Genomic DNA, 20,561 nt, shown 5'->3' with positions numbered 1-20,561 from the left:
AGTGCAGCTTTCACAGAACGAGTTTGTAAAGTGAATTAAGGGTGCTGAATTTTCTGAGGCCAAAGGAAAGGCTTTGTTTAGGCATGAAATGACACATGAAGGAAGGTTTCCTAATTCCAGCTTTTATTTCTTCACGCATCTGACAACCAACCTGAAATTGTATTTATTTTCTCTTTATATCCTCCAAGATATGCATCACAGACCCAATTAGATTTTTAAACTTGCTCTGGCTGTTCTCCATTAGCAACAACAACGTATTCATACATTTCAATGCCCGTGACAACCCTCTGTCTGTACCTGAGCAGCACTGGTGGCTGAAGCCAAGATTAGATTTGTACAGGGGTTGGGGCTTCTCCCAAGATGAATTCAGAATCAAGATCAGAATTGAATCTGTCCACAGCAGCAGCAGGGAAGGACGGTGAGGAAGAAGAGAAAACAGACCTCTAAGAGAGGAAGGTAACTAAATGCCTCATTTGAATTTCAAAGGTACCCATAGGATATATAATTTTGATACTACTTAGTGAGGGAAAATAAAAAAAAATAAAGATTTTGCCACATAGGACATTGTAGCTAAAGAAATTAATCCTGTGAGGTGAATTTAGATGAGCTGGTGTAACAGACAAATGCTGTCAGATGATAAGTGAAACTCAGGCTCTCTACAACTTACTTTTTTCTTTCTTTTTCTTTCTGTTCTCAATACAGGAGCACACAATGAAAGTAATAAATTTAGCTCTGAAATTGTGACTACCCCAATTGTTAAAAATATTTTAATATTTGATACACCTACGGCTGCTGAACAAGTTGTTCCTATCACATGGAGAAAGGAATTCATTTCCATGAACTGTGCAGAGTATCAGCTATTTCCACACTATTTTGTTTGGGTTTTTTTTAAATTCAGATTATTTGCATCTTTGGCCACATTGACCATATGCCTTAGAATAAAGGATCACATTTGTATGAAGGATTATTATCTCTCACTGGACAAATTCAAGGGAACTTCTACTCCAAATAGTTACTTCCCCCTTTCCTGTCTCAGACTCAATAATTAGAATCCATTTAAGTGAGTTATTTATTACCTGCTTCCTACAATATTTAATTCTTAGAGTTACAATTAGGAAATGTAAACAGCTGATTGTTCTGTCAGATTAATCTCCTACTATTCAACTGCTGGACTGAAAAAAGCCCCCTATAATGGATGGGTTATTTCCACAGGATCCTGTGAGATACTCACCATTTGGATCAATGCTCACTTGTGTGTTTGAAGCTCTCTGAAAATACAGTGCCTTTATTAAATGACTCTCTTCCGGCTTTACATTAATGAAAATCTTTTCAGAACATTTCTCTTCTGGTTAAATGATACCAATATCCAAAATGAATATATATCACCAAGCCAGACAAGCGTCAGCAGCTCACTGAGACTCACACATGTTTATCACTGTAGAGCATTCCCATTCTGCAGATACTACTGGGAAATAAAACTTGCATCTTGGATTTTTTTCTCTGTGTGCAACTGTCTCATTTTTATGGAGTTTTTTTGGAATAAACCCTATCCAGAAAACAGATAGGATTTAAGAACTGTGTGCAGCCTCACTTGCATAAACTGAGGGATGTAACATCAGTACCTGAGCACTCCTGTTATGTGAGCTGAACTCCTGAACATCCACATGTTAAAAAGGAGCCTAAAGGGAATTAATTCCTACATGCACACCCCTCTCCCTTGAAGAGTCAATCCTTGAGTGTCCAGTGCTTCTGTAAGAACCCAAACCCACCCTTCCAGCAATTGGTTTTATCTGTTGTGTTTTTCCTAAAGCTGCTAAGACACACACTTCCATCCACCTGTGCCCCAACAAGCTAGCAGAGAAAAAACTCCAGGCACAAATAAATGAGCCATCACAGGATACACAGAATTTCCAATTACACAGAACACAAGGAAAGCAGCAACTGCATTATATATCACACTGGGTTCATTTATTTAGACAAATGTAACTGAAATGTGTACAACTTTTAAACTGCAGAAGTGTAGTAAAAAATACTGTCTTTGTTGCTGCAATCTTGCAGTTGGAATTCCAAAATTATTCCCTTTGGGGTTTTCCAGCTGCTGTTTAGGTGCCCTGACACGTGATTCAGTTGCTTCTTCCATAAAAAAATACTAGACAAGGATTTTGCCAATGGAAGAATAAAACATTATTGAGAGATCATATTTATTGTTCCTTACAGCAAGACTTTAGGCTCATTTTTTCTCACCTAGCAGCCTCAGGTAACCCAAACCCATCTTTCTTGCTTTCCCCACACCACGTGAAGCAGCAGAATCTGATTTTGTCATAAACTCAGCTCTAGGTAACTTGTCCATATTCTTGTGTGTGCACACACACACACAAACCTGAGAATTTACCATTTTTTGGCTATTTCAGAACAATTATCAGCAGCCAAATGCAGCATTTGAATTTGAAGCCCTCCCAGGCATGGAGAGAGTTTCACTGAAGGCTGTAGGTCTGCTGTGTGTCCTTCACTGAGACACAAACCCAAGAGTTTACCATTTTTTTGGGATATTTCAGAACAGTTATCAGCAGCCAAATGCAGCATTGGAATTTGAAGCCCTCCCAGGCATGGAGAGAGTTTCACTGAAGGCTGTAGATCTGCTGTATGTCCCTCACTGAGAGGGTGATGAGGAGAGACCGTGGATCCTTCCTGTTTTTGCGCACTGTGATCTTCCCTCTCAGGGCCTCTCCTGGAAAAAAAACAAGGGAATTGCTCTGGTTACACTCACAGTAACAGCATTGCATCCATGTTGAATGAGAAGCTGTCCCCAGTTAATCAAAATTTTAGAAGTCTACAAAAGTTTAACTTTTCAAAGCTTTTGACAACAAACCCAAGTCAAACCAGCTGCAGTTAAACCTGGAGAGGTGCTGAACTGTGGCTGGTGCTTCACCCAAATTACTGATATGCCAAATATTTCACTTGTGGCTGGGGAAAACCACTGCATCCCTTGGATAAATTCACCATCTTGGACTAAAACCATGTAGCTGCAGCAGCCTGTTCCCTTCCTGCTGTATGAGCCATGTGCTCTGTATTTGCACTGCATTTCATTTAAGTTCTGACCAGGTGTTTCTTGTAATCTGGCAGGAAACTTCCACAGAAATCTTCATGGCATTTCAAGTAGATATATTATTAATTGCAGATTTTGTTTTACAAAGTGTCAGGTATGTCCTTCAGTTACACCCAGAGCAAATGCTTTTACACAGAAGGAAAAAAAACTAACCTCAATCTCTTTTCAGTCCTTACTAAGACCTTCCATTTAAGGAATATTTGTAAATTAGGAATATACAACCCACAAAATAGAGACAGACACATTTGTAAATGTGTACATTTAGGAAGACCACTGTTGAGCCACCTCATCCCACCATTTTAAACCCAGGAGGGCTACATCCTCACAGATGATTCTGCTGGACACATTAAAGCAGCTCATGATTTGGTTTCAGATTCAGGAAGCATTTTGGCACAATTCTCAGTTGTATCCACAAACAGTAAACTGACAGAAAGTCCAAATTATAAAAGCAGGACATTTTGTTAAAGGTTGCAGTGCAAATATCAAAGAAGGCTTATCAGCAAGAATGACTGTAGTACCAAGGATCAGAAAAAAAGTTTTGATTTTTTTGGGTTTTTTTTCATCATGTAACAGTTAGCTGGAGATTCCACTGCACCTCCTGTGCAGCTTTGTTATTAGGAATCAAAAGACTGACCTAACACAATGCAATTTGCAGAGAATTGTGAAAATGGCTTCACAGATTATTCAGAGACAGCTTTGCCAGACAGAAGGACAAGATAAAGAAAAAAGGGCATGATAGTCTCACTCCAGCTAGGAAATTTAACCTGATCTGAACATAGAGATTTTCAAAACTGCTTTAAAATGACCCATTTGATTTATTTTAACACCCTGTGATAACAATTCAGTAAGACTAAAGAGCCTCTGAGAACTAAAATTCCATGATTTCAATTAACCTGTACTTCGATCTTCCCATTTAAAACATTAATGCAAACCAATAAAACAAATGAAGCAAAAACTTAAACATCATTTCATAAATAGCTGACTTCACAGAACAGAACCCTCAGATTCTGTTTGTAAAGACAGTTAAGGAAACAAAGCATCCCATTCATTTTTTTCCCTATGCCTGTTCCTTATGCTGTAACCACACGAAATGTGCCTTTCTGGGCTGAAGCAAACAACAGCAGTAACCCAGAGGCAGCTCTGAACAATTAATCAATGCCATGGAGATAGAAAATGACGGATGTTTTCCCCCACTCTCTGTCCTAGGAGCTGCCTGGAGGAAGCTGTCCCTGGGACTCAGCTGCATCACCTTGCTCTTATCACGCTCAGCTGGATGCAAGCAAACCACACGGTGCCATTGCAGTTTGATTAGGACAAAACTGAATCCATTACCATCCCCTCCCTGTGTTTTTATTATCCCCTGAGGAGGCCTGAAATTTTCCCCCAAATGAAAAAAAAAGCAAAATAATGCAGGAGAAGTGCTGTGTGTGCTTGGCTAGCACAGGAAAAAAAGATATCCCTGTGTCCATACTGAGTCCCTGCCACAAACTGCATGGCTGACTGCAGGCTCTGCAGCAGTCCCTGTGCTCTGGACACTGGAACCAGTTCATTTTGATCCTGACTTTTAGCACCAGTAAAACTGTAAGCAGCTGCATCTGTCACTGATGTCTGCAATACAATCACACACGGGGCCAGCCTGCAGTCTGTGAGCCAAAGTCTCTCCCAGTGCAGAGATCCTCTATCACCGAGAGCATTCAGGCCCAACAAATCATGGTTTTTCAGTCTAGAAAGGATTTGATCAAACCCAAAGATTCTACAGAGGCCCCTGCATTCATATCCATAACATCCACTTAAAGCTTGGAATGACCCATGGCAATGAGCTTGTAATGTGAGTTGTTTCAATACAACTTGGTGTCTCCCTCCCTCTCTGATCCCAAAAAAGACTCAAAGAGTTACTAAAGGCAGCCAGCAATCAAGGTCTTTCAGGTTTCCTTCTTTTCTTCCCCTGCAAGAGTTTTATGAAGCTAACAGGGGGACAAGTAAGAGCACAGTACTCAAACCATTAGTTATTCTGGACACCATTAAAATTTAAGAATCTTACAGAGGAGCTCACTGGAATTCTTTAGAGAGCTGCTAGAAAACTGCAGTGAGCTTTGGGCTAAACACACTTAAACTACTGAACTGCTGATGAAATTTGTACCCCTACACTGTAAAGAACCACTGAGTGGGTTTGTGCCTTCCCAGTCAAAACCCAGTTCGATTTGGTACCTGCACAACAAGGCTGTCCTTGCTGGAAGCTGACAATTTAAACACCATCTAGTTTAAATAACTGGACCCACCATCTAATGCAAAACTGAGTTCTAACATGCAAGAGGAAAACCAGCAAGTCTCAAAAGCATTACTCTGGGCAGAAAGTGGTTTCCATAGAGCACCTATCTTCTGACACTGGAAAGCAAGAAAAGACTGCAACCGTTTGCGGTGGGACCAAGAGCATTTATTTCCCTCAAACCAAGAGCATTTATTTCCCTCAAACTTGTTGCTGCTGTTTGAAGCACATTCCTCTGCAGCTGCAGAACTTGCAAAGGAAGGCAACCCAGAATGGCACATCTGTGTCATCAGTCCATCCAAGCTTTCCTGTCTAAATATGGGATTTCTATTATCTTTCAACAGCCATGAGAAAAGATTGTCTCAATTTAGTGCCCTGAAACACACACCTAAAAATATTTCTGAAAAGTCAGCAGGATCATTTTAAAACTGAGATTTTGATAAATACAACATGAGACTTGGCAGACTTTGCCAGACTTAGTGTGACCTCAAAATTTAAGTTTTAACATTTTGCATCATTTTGGGTGGTAAATAAACCAGAGACCGCATTCTATAGACACCACGTTGCAGCTGTAGACAGGCAAAACAGACACTAAAATCTTAATTAGGAGCCAAATTATCCAACTGGGATGCACAATATTGAAGTATTTCAGTAAAGGATCAAAACATTCAGACAGATTAATCGTGCCAGTGTTGTTTTCCTACTTTTAATAGCACTGTCTAAGTAGACAAATCAACACTCTTTCAGTTTGCAAATTTACAAACAGCTTTCCAATTACAGAGACTGGGGAGCTAAAGACAATCAAGGATTTTACAGGAGCTCAGTCATGTGGGTTCTGCTCCAGCTTTGCTGTGCTAGCCCCTTTAACACCAGAGAAAAACAAATCAAGGTTTTATTTTCACTGCAAGGCAGTATGAAGAGCACACAATGCTGACAATAGGCTGGTTTATTGCTAATAGAATTTGCCTGCATACAGAGCTGGGTTTTAACTTAATGTATTGTCACTGAAAAGATTCTGTGATCCCTTTAAAATAATTTTTGCAAGTATTGGATTTATTTAGTAAATTCTTGAGACAACCAAATGAGAGAGACGTAATTTTTTTGTTTGCTTGGCAGGAATATTTCAACAAACAACAAAAGGAAGAGATTCATTCCTGGACCATTAAGTAGAAGAAAATACTGCTTTGGCATCTCAATTTCAATCTTCAAAATAAAGACACGTTCAAACTATTAAAAGGGCTTGAAGAGAAGGCTCATGCCCTGTAGGGAGTCACAATACATCACTGTTTTGTCTGAGAAAACCCAGAATATATTGCTTCTTTCTTTGTTTTTAATTGCTTGCTGAACAGTTAAAGCATATCCAACATGCTGATGCTATTTTGTTTTACTTGACTGAAAATCAGTTTCGAGTCTCTTGTCACAGTCCATGAGGAAGAAAACTGGTTTTTCAGAGCACATGAATAGTAAAAGGCTATCCCCCACTCACACATTAAATCTAAATGAAATGAACAGAAATTAGCCATTAAATATATCCATTTGCATATAGCCATTATACACAAAGCCATCTACCACAGGTATCAAGCTGAAACTCAGCAGCAAATAATCAGTATTAATTAGGTGCAGATTTTATTGCCTTTGGACCCAGAATTAACCTCTCCCACTTCATCCCAGAGATGCACAAACATCATACATGGAGTGCAGGACCAGCAAAAGAGGCAGGATGAGCTCCAAGACCCATCCTTTGGCTTGCAACTGCTTGATCCTGCTATCATTAGAATAGATCAAAACATCCAGTCCTTTTTATGGTTGAGAAAATAGATCTATTTTTACAACAAATACCCTGGCATCAAACAGCTGAGAAAATTAGCTGGTTCACACTGCAGAACAAAACTATTTTGCCATGGCATAAAGGAGCATTTTCCAGTTAAACACCCAGCAGGTTTGGCTATCTGTAAGCTCAACCTCTTTTACAGAGCAAAACCAAATACAATCAGTGCTTTATAACCACTTCAGGCATGGCCCCAAAAGCCATAAAGCATCTGATAAGGGACTTTTAGCCTTACTCTTTTACTTGGAACTAAAAATCTGAGGGAAACATTTTTCTTCACTGGGGAAAAACAGCCACTGCCCTGTCTAAAAGATGCTTTCAAAACAACCAAAACCACCCCATTTTAAATGTGTTTTCCACTAGCAAATTCTTCTTTCACAACCTATTAAAAAATCTATGAATGCCATCATGGTAACACTGGTCAGATTACTGTAAGACCCAAACTGCATTATTTCTGTTTATTTCCTGATATTTACTAAAAAAAGGAGCAGAGTTTGTCTTGATCAATGGCATTCTGACTTGGATCTGCAGTGTGTGGGCAGCAAGACCAGGGCAGTGACCATCTCCCTGTTTTGGGCACTGCTGAGGCATCCACCTCAAATCCTGGGGTCAGTTTTGGGTCCTGCACTACAAGAAAGACTTTGAGGTGCTGGAGTGTGCCCAGAGAAGGGAATTGAACTGGGGCAGGCTCTGGAGCAGAATATAAAAAAGGAAGTTAGAGAAATCTGTACTAATAACAACATATCTTGAGGAAAAAGATTTCTAGAACAATGAAAGAGAAGGATCAAAGTCAGAGGGAGTGCTTTTTCCAGAAAAATCATGTAAATTAACATACAATCCTGTATAAATATCAGGAAGCACCTTCTGCTTGATGGGCTTATGTCATCAGTGAGCAACAAATATCCCACAGAAATTAAGACTGGGATTACAAAAGAAAAGGAAATTCCATCAGGAGTTTCTATTCTCTAATGCTACAAGCAAAAGGCAGACAATCCTAGATTTAAGTGGTAATTTCATGTAAGCTATAAAACCAGACAGAATGGGCAAAAGGATGGGAAAGGGAAACTCAAACAATTACAAAGAGAAGGAGACAGGCAGAAAGGAAGAAAAACAGCTGTAACAAGATTTGTTATGGGAACAATGTGAAGAAATACGAGCTAATAAAAAGGAAGGAAGGAGTTACAGCACAAGTGATCTTGAAGGTTAAGCTGGTTGTGTTCACTGCTTCAGAGCACATTATTTCTGCAGCTGCCTTCAGAAAGTCGCCACACCTAGACCAGGACTCGAGGCTGGGGCACACCTCCCAGTCATTTCACACAGCTGAAAAATGTCAAATGATCTCTGTAATATGAAATAATGTGCATATTTTAACAAATGTCATTGCACTTGAAAAAAATCCACTCGATGACATTGAGATTTAATGAGCAGCAGCAAGGAGATCTCAGTCAGCCTTGTCTAGAAAGGGAATCTGAAGAGAACACAAGCCAAGTACAAATGCACCAAAGCATGGGTGCACCCCAAGAAGTGACAGGACCTAAGAAAGTGCAAATAAAAATTCTTTAAGAATATAAAGTCCAAGCATGAAAGAGAGAAACGATTTGTCAGATACCACAAACCTCAGTGCCTCTAGGAAAGAAGCTCCTGGTAAAAAGTTGTTATGTCTGGGAATTGGAAGAGGCAACTGTAAAAGGAAGCATCCACACAACTTTTTCTGTGCTTTTCCCCCAGTATGTCTGATGGATTTACAAACTGTTAATAAACCATGAGTTTATTAACTGAGCAGCAGAAATGAGCACCAGTCTAGGCTCCTCCTTTGGCCCTGTGTAAAGAAAAGGGGCCCTCAAGGACAACTGATTCATCACTGGGTGAGGGTTCAACAGTGGTGAGTAAATATCGTGTGGCCACATGAACACAAATAAAACAAAAGCATAAAAATGGAGCTACTTCATTTCCTTGGATTACAAAAAGGCTGTGAGAGCCGGAAAAAAAGTTCTACAGGAGTAAGAGGTTAAAGATTTATAATTCTTGACCTGTTGCATGTCCAACCTCTTGCATGACCACTCTATGAGGACCATGGATATACTTGTGTCTGTAAAGCAAGGAATATTTGACTACTTGTATAAAATGTGCTTTCAAGACCTCACAAATAGAACTAATTAAACCACTAACAAGCATCACTTTATAGTCTTCAAAACCTCACCTCAGCAGTTTGTCATCTGATTTTTGCTTATTCCTGATGACAACAAAAACCTTTTTTACTTGCATCAAATTCAAGGTGAAACTTATTACAGTACTTAAACATTTTATAAAAATTTACAGTGTTCTGGTCTTACTTTTTTTTTTTTTGCATCAGAAATGCTTTGATACAGAACTTTTCTCACCAAAATTCCACCATGGAGCTATACAAGTATAAGATATATGCCCACTTACAAGGTACTTACAGATACATTTATGTGTGATTTTAAACAAGAATTTCGTACACAGATCCCTGCTTTGATGAGAGAAAAAAATTCCTTCAACAGCAGCTAAAAGAGTTATTTACTAGCTCTCTTTGCAACTTATGGCATTTTTGAAGTATTCTATATTTACACTTAACGGTAACAGTCCTGTATGGTGGTGTTACAACACAACCATTCTTGCACCCCAACTGAATTTAAATAAATGTACCTGCTTCTACAGGAATTGGCTTCTCCAGGAGAAAAACTGTCTGTTTCCAGTGTGTTTTGGTACACTGGGGACCAGTTGAAAACAAGACCTGCAACAGGAGAGTTCAAGAGTCTGATTAAAAACAACCTTTTTCATATCACACCACATCAATCAATTACCGAACACAAATGCACATGAAGTCCTTGCTACAGCAAAATAGACTCACTGCCAAACACCTTGAGTCAAAATAAAACCCTCACCTCTCAAAGACATTTTTAAAATGCAAAACCCCAAATCTTTACCTTGTTGTGGCAGTTCTTCTCAAAAAATACGTCAAAGTAACCAGCAATTGCCTATAAAAAAGAGGTGAAGATGTAAATATGATAAAGGAATACTAGTGACACTCAAGAAAAATTCTGTGACTCACATATGCATTTATTGGAATTTCTACTCCTTTTCAAGTGTTTACCAAGAGGAACAAGATTTCAAGTATGCTTGAAATCCTAGGTAAAAAAAATAACAAATGAAGCTGCCATTACACCTTTGCTCTACTTGAGAATATTCAGCCCACTGTAACTGCATTTTATTACACATCAGATTTTAGTATGAGCTTCCAAAACAACCCACACACCTTAACTGCAACCAGAATCATTTACAAGAAAACAGCCTTTCAGATGTGGAAACCCACAAGCACAAACTCAGTCCCTGTCCTGTCCATGACCTCAGTAAACACACACCAAGTACAGGGGATCCTGCACGATTTATTCCTGAATTTCCACAGGAGCTCCCAGTGAACAGAGGCAGAGCACAACCAGGCAGGGAATCCTTTTCTTCCTCTACTACACACAGAGAAGAAAAAGCATCCACAAAAGCTTCCTGCTGGCCCTTCCAGCAGGCAATGGTTTCTAATTGTAACTCTCCATATGATTCCTTCTCTGTCCCTCCTGCCATCCCACTCCTCACCTCAAGAGCCTCTCTCTTCACTGCTCCCACTAATTCATTAGTGGGACTTTTCATCCAGCTTGAATAGGAAAACAAATCAGTTTGGGTTGGAAGGAGCCTAAAAGATCATCTTGTTCCAAGCCCTGTGCGATTTGCAGGGACAACTTCCACCAAGTCAGGTTGCTCCAACCCCATCCAACCTTGCCTTGGACATTTCCAGGGCTGGGGCAGCCACAGCTTTTCTGGGCAACCTGTGCCACTTCCACACCACCCTCACAGGGAAGAATTTCTTCCTAACACTAATAGATATGGAATGTTCACACACAAACCAGCATATTGACACTATCAGTCACTCAGTCTTTTAATGCTGGACTGCTTTTTTGACAAAAAATGGCTTGTAAGAGTCCCAGAAACCCAAATAGACAACTAGAAGATGATAATAAAACATCCGCTTCGGTTTCACCTGTGAAATCCTGTCCATGCTCAGCTTGACTTGCCTCCTCCTGTCCTGTGAAAAGGCTAAAGCACATCAGACCCTGGTGCCAAGGCAGCTGTGCTTCCCTGTCACATCAGCCTGAAGAAATGACCCAAACAGAGCTTTTGGGTCACCACCACAGTGAGCTGGAGTTATTCAGCTGGGGAATGTCTCCATCCCTGCCATGGGAGGAAGGGACTCTCCCCACACCAGCTGCAGCGCATTCAAACAAAACATGCAATGTGTTAAAACAGTAAAACTATGCTAAAGCACCTGCTTTTCAACAAAGGGCACTCCACACAAGCCTGGCAAGTTCCAAATTCCAAGGTGGCTAAAGAGTTAAAATACAAAACAAACTATGGAGACACTGAGAACCCTTCATGACAAATGAGCATCAGATAGTGGGAACAGTGACTCTTCCAGCCCTCTAGTAAAGTCCTATCACTCAGTCTGAGAATCTCATTCCCAAGTGAATTAAAGCCTTGTCTCCAATATGCCTTTTGAGTAAAGACTGAGAAAGTTTTGACAAAGTTCTATTGACCCATCAGACTAGTTTTATTGATGCACAATCTTTTCTGGGCATTAGTCAGAGATCTAGCAAGTCATACAAAATATTTTTCAATCTTCAGCTCAATACTGCTGGTATACTTACAAATAAGACCTAGGACATGATTCCTGCAGGAAAACAAGGTTGTGACAAGAAAAAAATACAGTGAGGAGAAAAACAAAATCTGGCTTCCAGAGAAAACAAGACAATCAAGATACATTTTGGATCAAAATGCCAAAAGCTCTAGGCAGACAGACAATAGCTAAGGGGGATGCAAGTATCCAACACTTGGTAACAAGAGGTGACAGAAACACCCTGAGAAATGCTACCCTGAGAAAAGGCTCCAGAGATCTACTTTTTGGGGTCAAGTTCAGGTTGAAAAGAAACTCAGTTACAAGCAAAGAAAGCATTCCCTGCTGCCCCCTCTGTGTTAAGAGAAACAGGATTTGTGCCTTTTGTAAATGACTAGATAAATAGCTATTTTATTCTTTACAGTATCAGTGGTTTCCCTACCTGAAACAACCTGAAACACTGACTTTGAATAGCTCATCCAGCAGTAATAATAATTATTACACATCACAAAGATTGCCTTAGAGCTCTAGGGATTACAGAGAACAAGAGCTCTACATTGATCCATTCATTTCTCCTTGTTTATGTTCTAAAATGGATAGATGTCCTTCAATATTGAGCACTGAAATAATCACCGAGCCAAAAGAAATAAAAAATAGAAAAATATTATTGCTCAAGTTCCCGAGGATATGCTCCTGTGAACAACTCTGGGCATTTCCCAAAATTCTGTCACCAAAAACTGGGCAGTTTCACCCAAAACTGAAACACACTCCCTGGTGAGTTGTGTCAAGAGATAACTCCAGATCTGTTTAACTGAACAGAAATTATATTTTTTAAGCTAAACACATTGAGGGGAGAGCTTGAATAATGTTTTGAAAACTAACTGTAAGAGCACATATTGCAATTGAGAAACCTAACGAGTATCTTTCATTAATAATTTTCAAAATGTTTTTCAGCCAACTAAAAGAACCAACCACATACACTTGTTTAATGATTTTCTTTCTGAAATTGGTTACAACTATGCAATTTGTTTTTACCAACAGTGTGTTTAATCTCCATCTCTCATATTTTAAACCTTTGGGAAAATATGAAGTCTAATACCAAACCCAGTAGTTACTGACAACTTGCAAAATTTGTCTAATATTCCCTATGACAGCTATTCTACAAGCCAATTACTGATATTCTACAAGCCAATTATCGCTGAGGAAATATAGGAAGCAAAAAAAGCACTGAAGAAATATACCCCATTTTGATGAACATAGCCTGTGGCTTACCCTTTTAAAATAAAATACTGAAAATGTTGAAACCTGCTGTTGAGCAGAAACAGTAATTTGCATATATCCAGGGAAATAATATCCATCTCAACTCTATGCCAGAGCCTCCCAGTAACTCCAGCCTACATAACTCCCTTCTTTTCCTCTCCCTGATTCCACATGGAAGATTTTCTGTGACAGGTTGCATGTGTTGCCCTGCCAGTAACACCACTTTGAAAGGCACTCAATTCATCCAAATTGAGCCTTATTTTCACGAAGTAAGTTCAGTTTTATTTCTGAACAGACATCCTATAGGAGGTATTAAATTCACCAGCTGTTCTCAAGAAACTGATTGTTTTATATGGTCCTCCACAGTTTGTCCTCCATATATGCTCATTCAAACACAATGCTATGCTTAAAATTTTCATTATATTGTCAGCACTCTGAGATCTTTCTGCTTTTTGAGCTGTTTTATCACATTTTGTCTGCCCCAGGCCAAAGAGATCTCTCAAGGCAGCTACACAGATACCTACAGACTCCTTACAAAGAGCACACTCAGCCTTCCCAAAACCTGCCAGGTGATTCTGTAGAATGACACAAAAAAGACTTGGAGATGCTGGAGAGGCTTCAAAGAGAGAAATGGAGCTGGGGCAGGGTCTGAAGCACAAACCTGATGAGGAGGAGCTGAGGGTGTTTCATCTGGAAAAAAGGAGGTTCAGAGGGGATATTCTCATTTTCTACAACTCCCTGAAAAAGGGCCCTGAGAAAATGGCCTCAAGTGGCACCAAGGGAGTTTAGATTGGATATTGGGAAAAATTTCTTCACTGAAAGGGCTGTCAGGCATTGGAACAGGCTGTTCAGGGAGGCAGTGGAGTCACCATCCCTGGAGTGATTTAAGTCATCTGATGTGGCACCTGGGGACACGGTTTAGTGCTGGGTGAGAGGTTGGATTCGATGATCTTAAAGGTCTTTTCCACTCTAAAGAATTGTATGTAATCCTCTGGAAAAGTATTGAAGGATACAAAGGCACAACACAGTTCTAATTATTTGTCCCCTCAGTATTTTGAAACAACCATTAAAGTTTCTGCTCTTACATGAAGCAGAGAGTCACAGACTGTTCTGGGTTGCAAGGGATGCACCAGGATCATTGAGCTCATGGCCCATATGGGATTGACCCCTCAACCTTGGCATCATGAGCACCAATGGATCAGTCTTCCTTGAGAGAGCTCTGCAAAACCGAAATCTCTGACAGCATCACACAGGTCTGCTTGCACACACTCCAAAAACCCCTGAAGCAAAACAACCATCATCACTCTCAGGCTGTATTAGTGCAAGCACTGCACCACTTCAGAAATGATCTGGTGCCCCACGTGGATGTACTGGGGAAAAGGGAAAAAAGGTAGAAGTAAAGTACAGGCAGATGATGCTTTCTTCAATTTTATCATCTACAATCACTAGTCCTGAGTATTTACAAGATATTCCAAATCTAAAAACTGACACAAATCAAAGTTGAAATACTTGATAATAAAATACTGGCTATAATATTGTGGGTTTGGTTATTATCTTCTTTTAAGGAACTTATACCTTCCTTTCTTTCTTTTTGTAACTTGTTGGTGTTTTATCTTGAAATGCACAATTACATATCTTTTGTGTTTAAGTGCATTTCAGAGAAATACTTCTGCAAAAGTGAAGTTCAAAATATTTTCCTTTCACTTCACTTTTGAACACTATCCCAAACTGCAGTAGCTATAATAATCACAAGCATCTATTAAATATGCAATGCTACAAAGAAATGTATTTCTAATGTTTACAACCTGAAGGAAGATTTGGTCTTCCCCTCTTGTTTAATTTATCACATGCAGGAAAATATAAGAAAAAAAAAATTACAAGTGGCATACTAGAAGCAAGCAATCAGACACATGCATATTAAAATGAAACATAGGGCTGGTCAGATTTTCATTAAAGGTGACATCTTTTTCTAGAAGAAGTCAAACTAAAGAAAAATAACAAGCAAATAACTTCCCCATAAATTCTAAATGATGCTTTACAACTACTGCCTTGGATTCTTTTTCTTCTTGTTTTTTTTTTTTTTTTAAAAAAGCATAATGATAGCTGTTCTTTCTCCTACTGCAATTTCTCTCATCTTTTTGCTACACTTTTGACAGCTCATTTACAACTTCACCTACAACTAATCAGTAAGAATGTAAACCTTCTCTGGAAAAATCTTTCAAGTGCCAGTCTCTGAATAACATGAAACAGGAAAACAAAAATAATGACTTCTAAACTGGTAATAAATAACTACAACTCCAGCCTGACACATGCTCGAGCCTCAAAGGACAGTAAATATTAGGAAACCCTACCAAAATATTATTCTTCCTGTTCTCAAATGACTTGCCAGGAGAAAAGGCAAGCTATGAGGACAAAATCTCCAACCCCAAAACAAAGCCAATGTATTTACCCAGGGAACTAAGGTGGCCAAATAAGGAATGAAGGAAACATAAAGGATGAGATGCACATTACTGAGACTGCAGAGTAACATCCTACAAAGGCCAACAAAGAGTTCACTCAGCTAAGAATGAAATATTCCTGAAATGAAAATAGCAGCCACAAACTCCAACCCAATTTTGCCAACCCCACATTTTGATGAAGAGCTCATGCAGTTTAAGGTCTTCATGCATTACTGAGGGTTTCTAAGGTGTCCATGCAAACATACGAAAAACCTGTAAATTAAGCAGGTCCTGCTAGTAGATTCACTTCTCTCCAAACTGCTAGCTAAATTATTTCAAGACTGTTTTTCTCCCCAATTATTTATGTAATATGTACCAAATACAATAAAACCACAAAAAGCTGTAACGTACAATAAATGAGTATCAGCACACATTATTTACACTCTTCCACTCAAGAGTCTTTAGCTGAAAAGGAAAGAAAAGTCTAAATTTTAATTCAAATACATCTGAATACTAAGGCTTTTTTCCTAAAGAAAATGGCTGGCTGTATGCGCAGCATTTTAACAGGGCAAAACAAATGAGACTGCTCATTTCCTTGTGAGAACTCAAAGGCAGCCCGACCAATTCACTTAGGAATGAGGAAATTAAAAATTATCATCATCACTATCACCTACAGTGAGTAATTTATCATTCTTGCTCTTCACTAGTATCATGTTCCAACAGTGAGTGGCTACAACAAATACAATTAGACAGCTGGCCACAGAAGTGGGAGATAATGTGCTTTTGATGGAGTTTATCCAAGCATGGAGATGGAATGTTTGCCATTCATGCACAGCAGAGTTGCTGCCTTTTTATCACAGGGAAAAGAAACCCCTGGCAATTAAAATCCAGCAGTTTTGTGGTTTAAAGATTAATAATCTGGACATTGCTGCAGAGGAGGCTGCAGAGAAGTAAACAGATGAGAAGGACAAAACCTGCTTTGTAACATGGCAGAGCAGCATTTCCTTTACTCAAATCAGACATACCAGATGGGTTTAACTGTGGTCCCCAAACCAGATTTCTAACTTTTAGCTTAAAAATTTTCGTTTCTCACCTAAGGTTGGAAGCAAAGATTCACATGGTAATACTTCTTGTTGGCTCCCAAGTGCAAGACTGGATACTAAGAAATGAAACTGCCTAACACTTAAGAAAATTTTAACAAGTAAGGATTTTCTCTAGTCAACTCAACTTCCTTTTTCCTCCTGAAGGTTTTAATACATCAGTCACGTCCTCTAGTTCATTATCCTTCTTTCACTCCCTTCCTCCCTCCCACTTTTTATATACATCCCCTGCTCTTTGACAAGCTCTCCTGGGAGCAATGAAGAGATACTGCCATTTTCCTCTCCGGGGATATTGTTATTCAGCCAGGAAAGATCAACCTTGATGGACTCACGGGGAAACGCTCACAAACAAAAGAGGAAAGTTTGTCAATTGATTTTTATACTGAGGGTAATCACCATTATATTTTATCTCAAAAGCTCACACAGTGATCAACTTAGAATACAATTAATTGAGTATTTTTCTAGCAGCATCTACTAACTGATATTAGCCAGATGTCTCATTAAAATCAGCGGTGACAAACCCTAGCTCTTTAGTAGGAAAATGCACTTCTGCAGGCTAATTAATTTTTTTTTCTGCTATTATCTTTGTAGGACCGAAATCAAGTCAACTTGCAATAAAAAGTGCTTGGGAACAATTTCATAAAATGATTCCATGCAACTGTTTCATGCTTTGAAAACCTTCAGCCTTTGAAAGCTAAAATAATGATATATAAAATTAAGGCTAAGAAATGCTTCTTTGTGGCAAAGCATGCGAGGAATGAAGGAAAAATTAACAGAAGCAATATATTCTCAGAGAAAGGTCTTAACTACCCCTACATCCTGTCTCAGGACTTCTAACAGAATAACCAGCACATAAAAGGTCATATTTAAAATGTTTATTTTTGCTCAATCATTTTGTATTTCTTATGAGTATTAGAGTTATTTTTTTTTTGCAAGACTTATTTAATTTCTTAAACATCTAGGGGGAAAAAAACCTATTTCTTATTTAATTTCTTAAACATCTAGGGGAAAAAACTATTTAGAGCCTTAGTAATTTTTTAAGGCTATGGCTCAATGCATTACAGAAGCATCTGCAATACCCTCAAGATGCACCTACAGTAAGACATGAGGCTCATGTCTTATGAGCATGACTTAATACACTACTGGGGTTTTTTTTGGTCACACAGGAGTATGAGAGTAGTTTTGAATAGGTGGAAGGACAAACAAATCAGATGTGTCAATGCTATGCTCTTAGTTCTGTGAACTGCACAGCTTTTGTATTTTACACAAGCTCATCACGATGGGTGGGCATTTCACATCCTTAGGACTTTCATCCAGACCCAGAAACCAATCAGCTGAGGAAAAACAGATTTATGAGGAATTTAACATTGTTTTACATGTCCTGCTAACAGGACAAAGGGGAATGGTTTTAAACTAAAAGAGGAGAGATTCAGATTAGGTGTTAGGAGAAATTCTTACTGTGAAGATAGCCAGGCCCTGGCACAGGGTGCCCAGAGAAGCTGTGGATGCCCCTGGATCCCTCCAAGTGCTCAAGGCCAGGGCTGGACAGGGCTTGGAGCAGCCTGACCCAAGGTGTGGGATCCCTGGCATGGCAGGAGGTTGGACTAGGTGATCTTTAGGATCCCTTCCAAGTCAAAGCATTCCATGATTTTGCCACATAACCATGAAGGGTAGCTCCTCCTGCCTGAGGGATCCTGGGGGTGTTCCAAACCAATACCAGAGCAAATGTGGCAATGAGTTGGTAAAAAACTGCAATTGTGGTTCTGACTCCTGTCAGCTTTTCCAGCATCCTGTCCTGTTAGCACAGACAGGCAAACAAGCTGTTGGGAGGAAGAAGCAGACTGACAGGGCTGTTACTCCTAGAGGTGCCAGCTGAGAGCTTAGCTCTTCAACCATTAACATTATGGTGCACCCTCCAAGCAGGAGAGCACACAGCTCTTCTCTCTAACAACTTGCTAAACCACTTCCCATCGCTGCAAAGCTTCTGCAAGCCAAGTCCAGCAACAGCAGCTGTGCATTCCATGCTGCTGCCACACTTCAGTGCAGGAATGTGTGCCTCACGCTGCTCTGCATGCTCACAGTGCCCTGGGAGAGAGCATGGAAAGCCACCCGTAAAGCCAGGGACACTGCAAACCAGGAGTTGGCCTGCAAGAGCATCCCCAGAACAAAGAACAGAACCATGTGCCCCCACATTTTCCACCTGCCTGGTTTCCAAGGACATATTATTCAACAGAGCCAGCTCTGGTTCTGATGGTAACACTGCTCTGCCATCAGCAATGTTGATGGCAACACCAGGAATAAGACAACCAAATCTGCTTCCACACTCCCATGGCCGAGGAAAAAGCTGCTTTGAAAATGAAATACAAACATATGAAGCTATTCCAAATTGCCATTTTTGTGGAATGTTTTTCATAAATAAAGTAAAGGTATTTTAAAATGTTCATGTTTTAAAACCCTCCAGAAAAATCCTAAGAGGCCAGTACAAAACTCTAAAATTTTGGGAAATGTAGGCAACTTTCTCTTTTTGTGCAGAAAAAGAAAAGCCACTAGGAACAACAAAACATATGCAAACAAGAAAAACACCAAATATTATTTTCAAAGGACAAATTACAATCTTAAAGCATCTCCTCAAGAATTTCAACATAAATAATGGACTTTTATTGTTCATTTACTGCAAGGTTAGGCAGCCTGATATGATGGATGAACTGTCAACCTGCAGCTAAACTTCTACAATCCATCATAGAAACTGTGGAAATTTCACTCCAAGTGTCAATAAACTCAAATGATGAAGTGCAAAATACTTTACAGCATTCTGATCATTTTTTAGAACCTGCATTCACTGCAAATTTTCAGAAATGCTGCTCTTCCCCCACATCCCTCCCCTTCTTTGTGGAAGTCATAAAATGCAGGTATACATCTTGATTTATATGCCAATGATGCTAGAGAATCACAGAACAGAAATGAAGTTTTTGTTAGAGCCTAGTGCCCAGGGAAACAATGTTTATAAAAGAAGCTATTTTACTTTACCCAAACATCAGAAAGATGAGATGACCAACATTCTGTAAAGATTTCTGTTTTATCAGTTATTCAAATGTGGCCATATAAAAAAAATTAAACCAGGGCTGCAGTGGAGCTTGATCTCAAATCAAACCTGACTCTGCCCTGAGGCAACTAGAATTATCGTATGATACCTTGAAACAGGAGGGGTTTCATTTATCTGCACAGTAAAATATGCAGATTTCCACATGATAAACCCCAAAACATTACTGTGCATTTACCTAATTTGGTGATAATTGACAAATAAAGATGAAGTATTTGTACACACCTATTAATTAAAAATTATAACGATTTTAACTATATACATTCACACAGAAACATATTCTTTGTGTCCACATCAGAGGAAACCTGCAGCTCTTCTTTGTATACTCGTGTAAAACCCCAACAACCCAGCTGGAGCAGAATTGATTTCAATGTATGAGAAGTAAGCTAAAAATCACCCCTTTACACTCGAGTTTGTGATGTGACTTAAGCAGGAAACTCCCAGAAGTTTCACAATACTCCAGAGGGCAAAAATTTCAGGTGTTACCACTGATTTCAGAGTGCAATGCTCTTTTCTCAAGTTCGATGATGGTATTTTAATAAATTGGTAGAAATCACCTATAATTTGTATTGAATATAAAAGCAAATTACTGACATTACTGCAAAAATCAGGTAATCCTGCCTCTGCTTATAATGTAGTGTTTGAAAGCTCAATGCATTACTTAGGGAAGCTAACACAAGATTTTCTGATATTTCAGAAAATGGGCTGGAGAATAGAACAGCAAGATCGCAGTGCTAAAGCTCCTCACCCTTCCCTTTCCTCACCTACCTGAATTACCCCAT

At 39.3% G+C, this 20,561-nt stretch overlaps 1 protein-coding gene across 1 annotated transcript in view; it reads right to left on the bottom strand.

Annotated features, from left to right (window-relative positions):
* Window positions 1-1,946: 1,946 nt before the first annotated feature.
* Window positions 1,947-20,561, bottom strand: part of PRMT3 (protein arginine methyltransferase 3) — a 51,873-nt gene continuing 33,258 nt past the window's right edge. The window contains exons 13-15 of the mRNA XM_083864399.1: window positions 10,149-10,199; window positions 9,868-9,955; window positions 1,947-2,728 (exon numbers count right to left, since the gene is read on the bottom strand). Of these exons, the coding sequence (XP_083720525.1) occupies window positions 2,619-2,728; window positions 9,868-9,955; window positions 10,149-10,199 (249 nt within the window). The 3' untranslated portion in view covers window positions 1,947-2,618. The remainder of the gene's footprint in view (window positions 2,729-9,867; window positions 9,956-10,148; window positions 10,200-20,561) is intronic.

This window comes from Zosterops lateralis, assembly GCF_965231275.1.
Source record: "Zosterops lateralis genome assembly, chromosome: 6".
In the NCBI taxonomy this organism is placed as follows: Eukaryota; Metazoa; Chordata; class Aves; order Passeriformes; family Zosteropidae; genus Zosterops; species Zosterops lateralis.
This window is presented reverse-complemented; position numbering and strand designations above follow the sequence as displayed.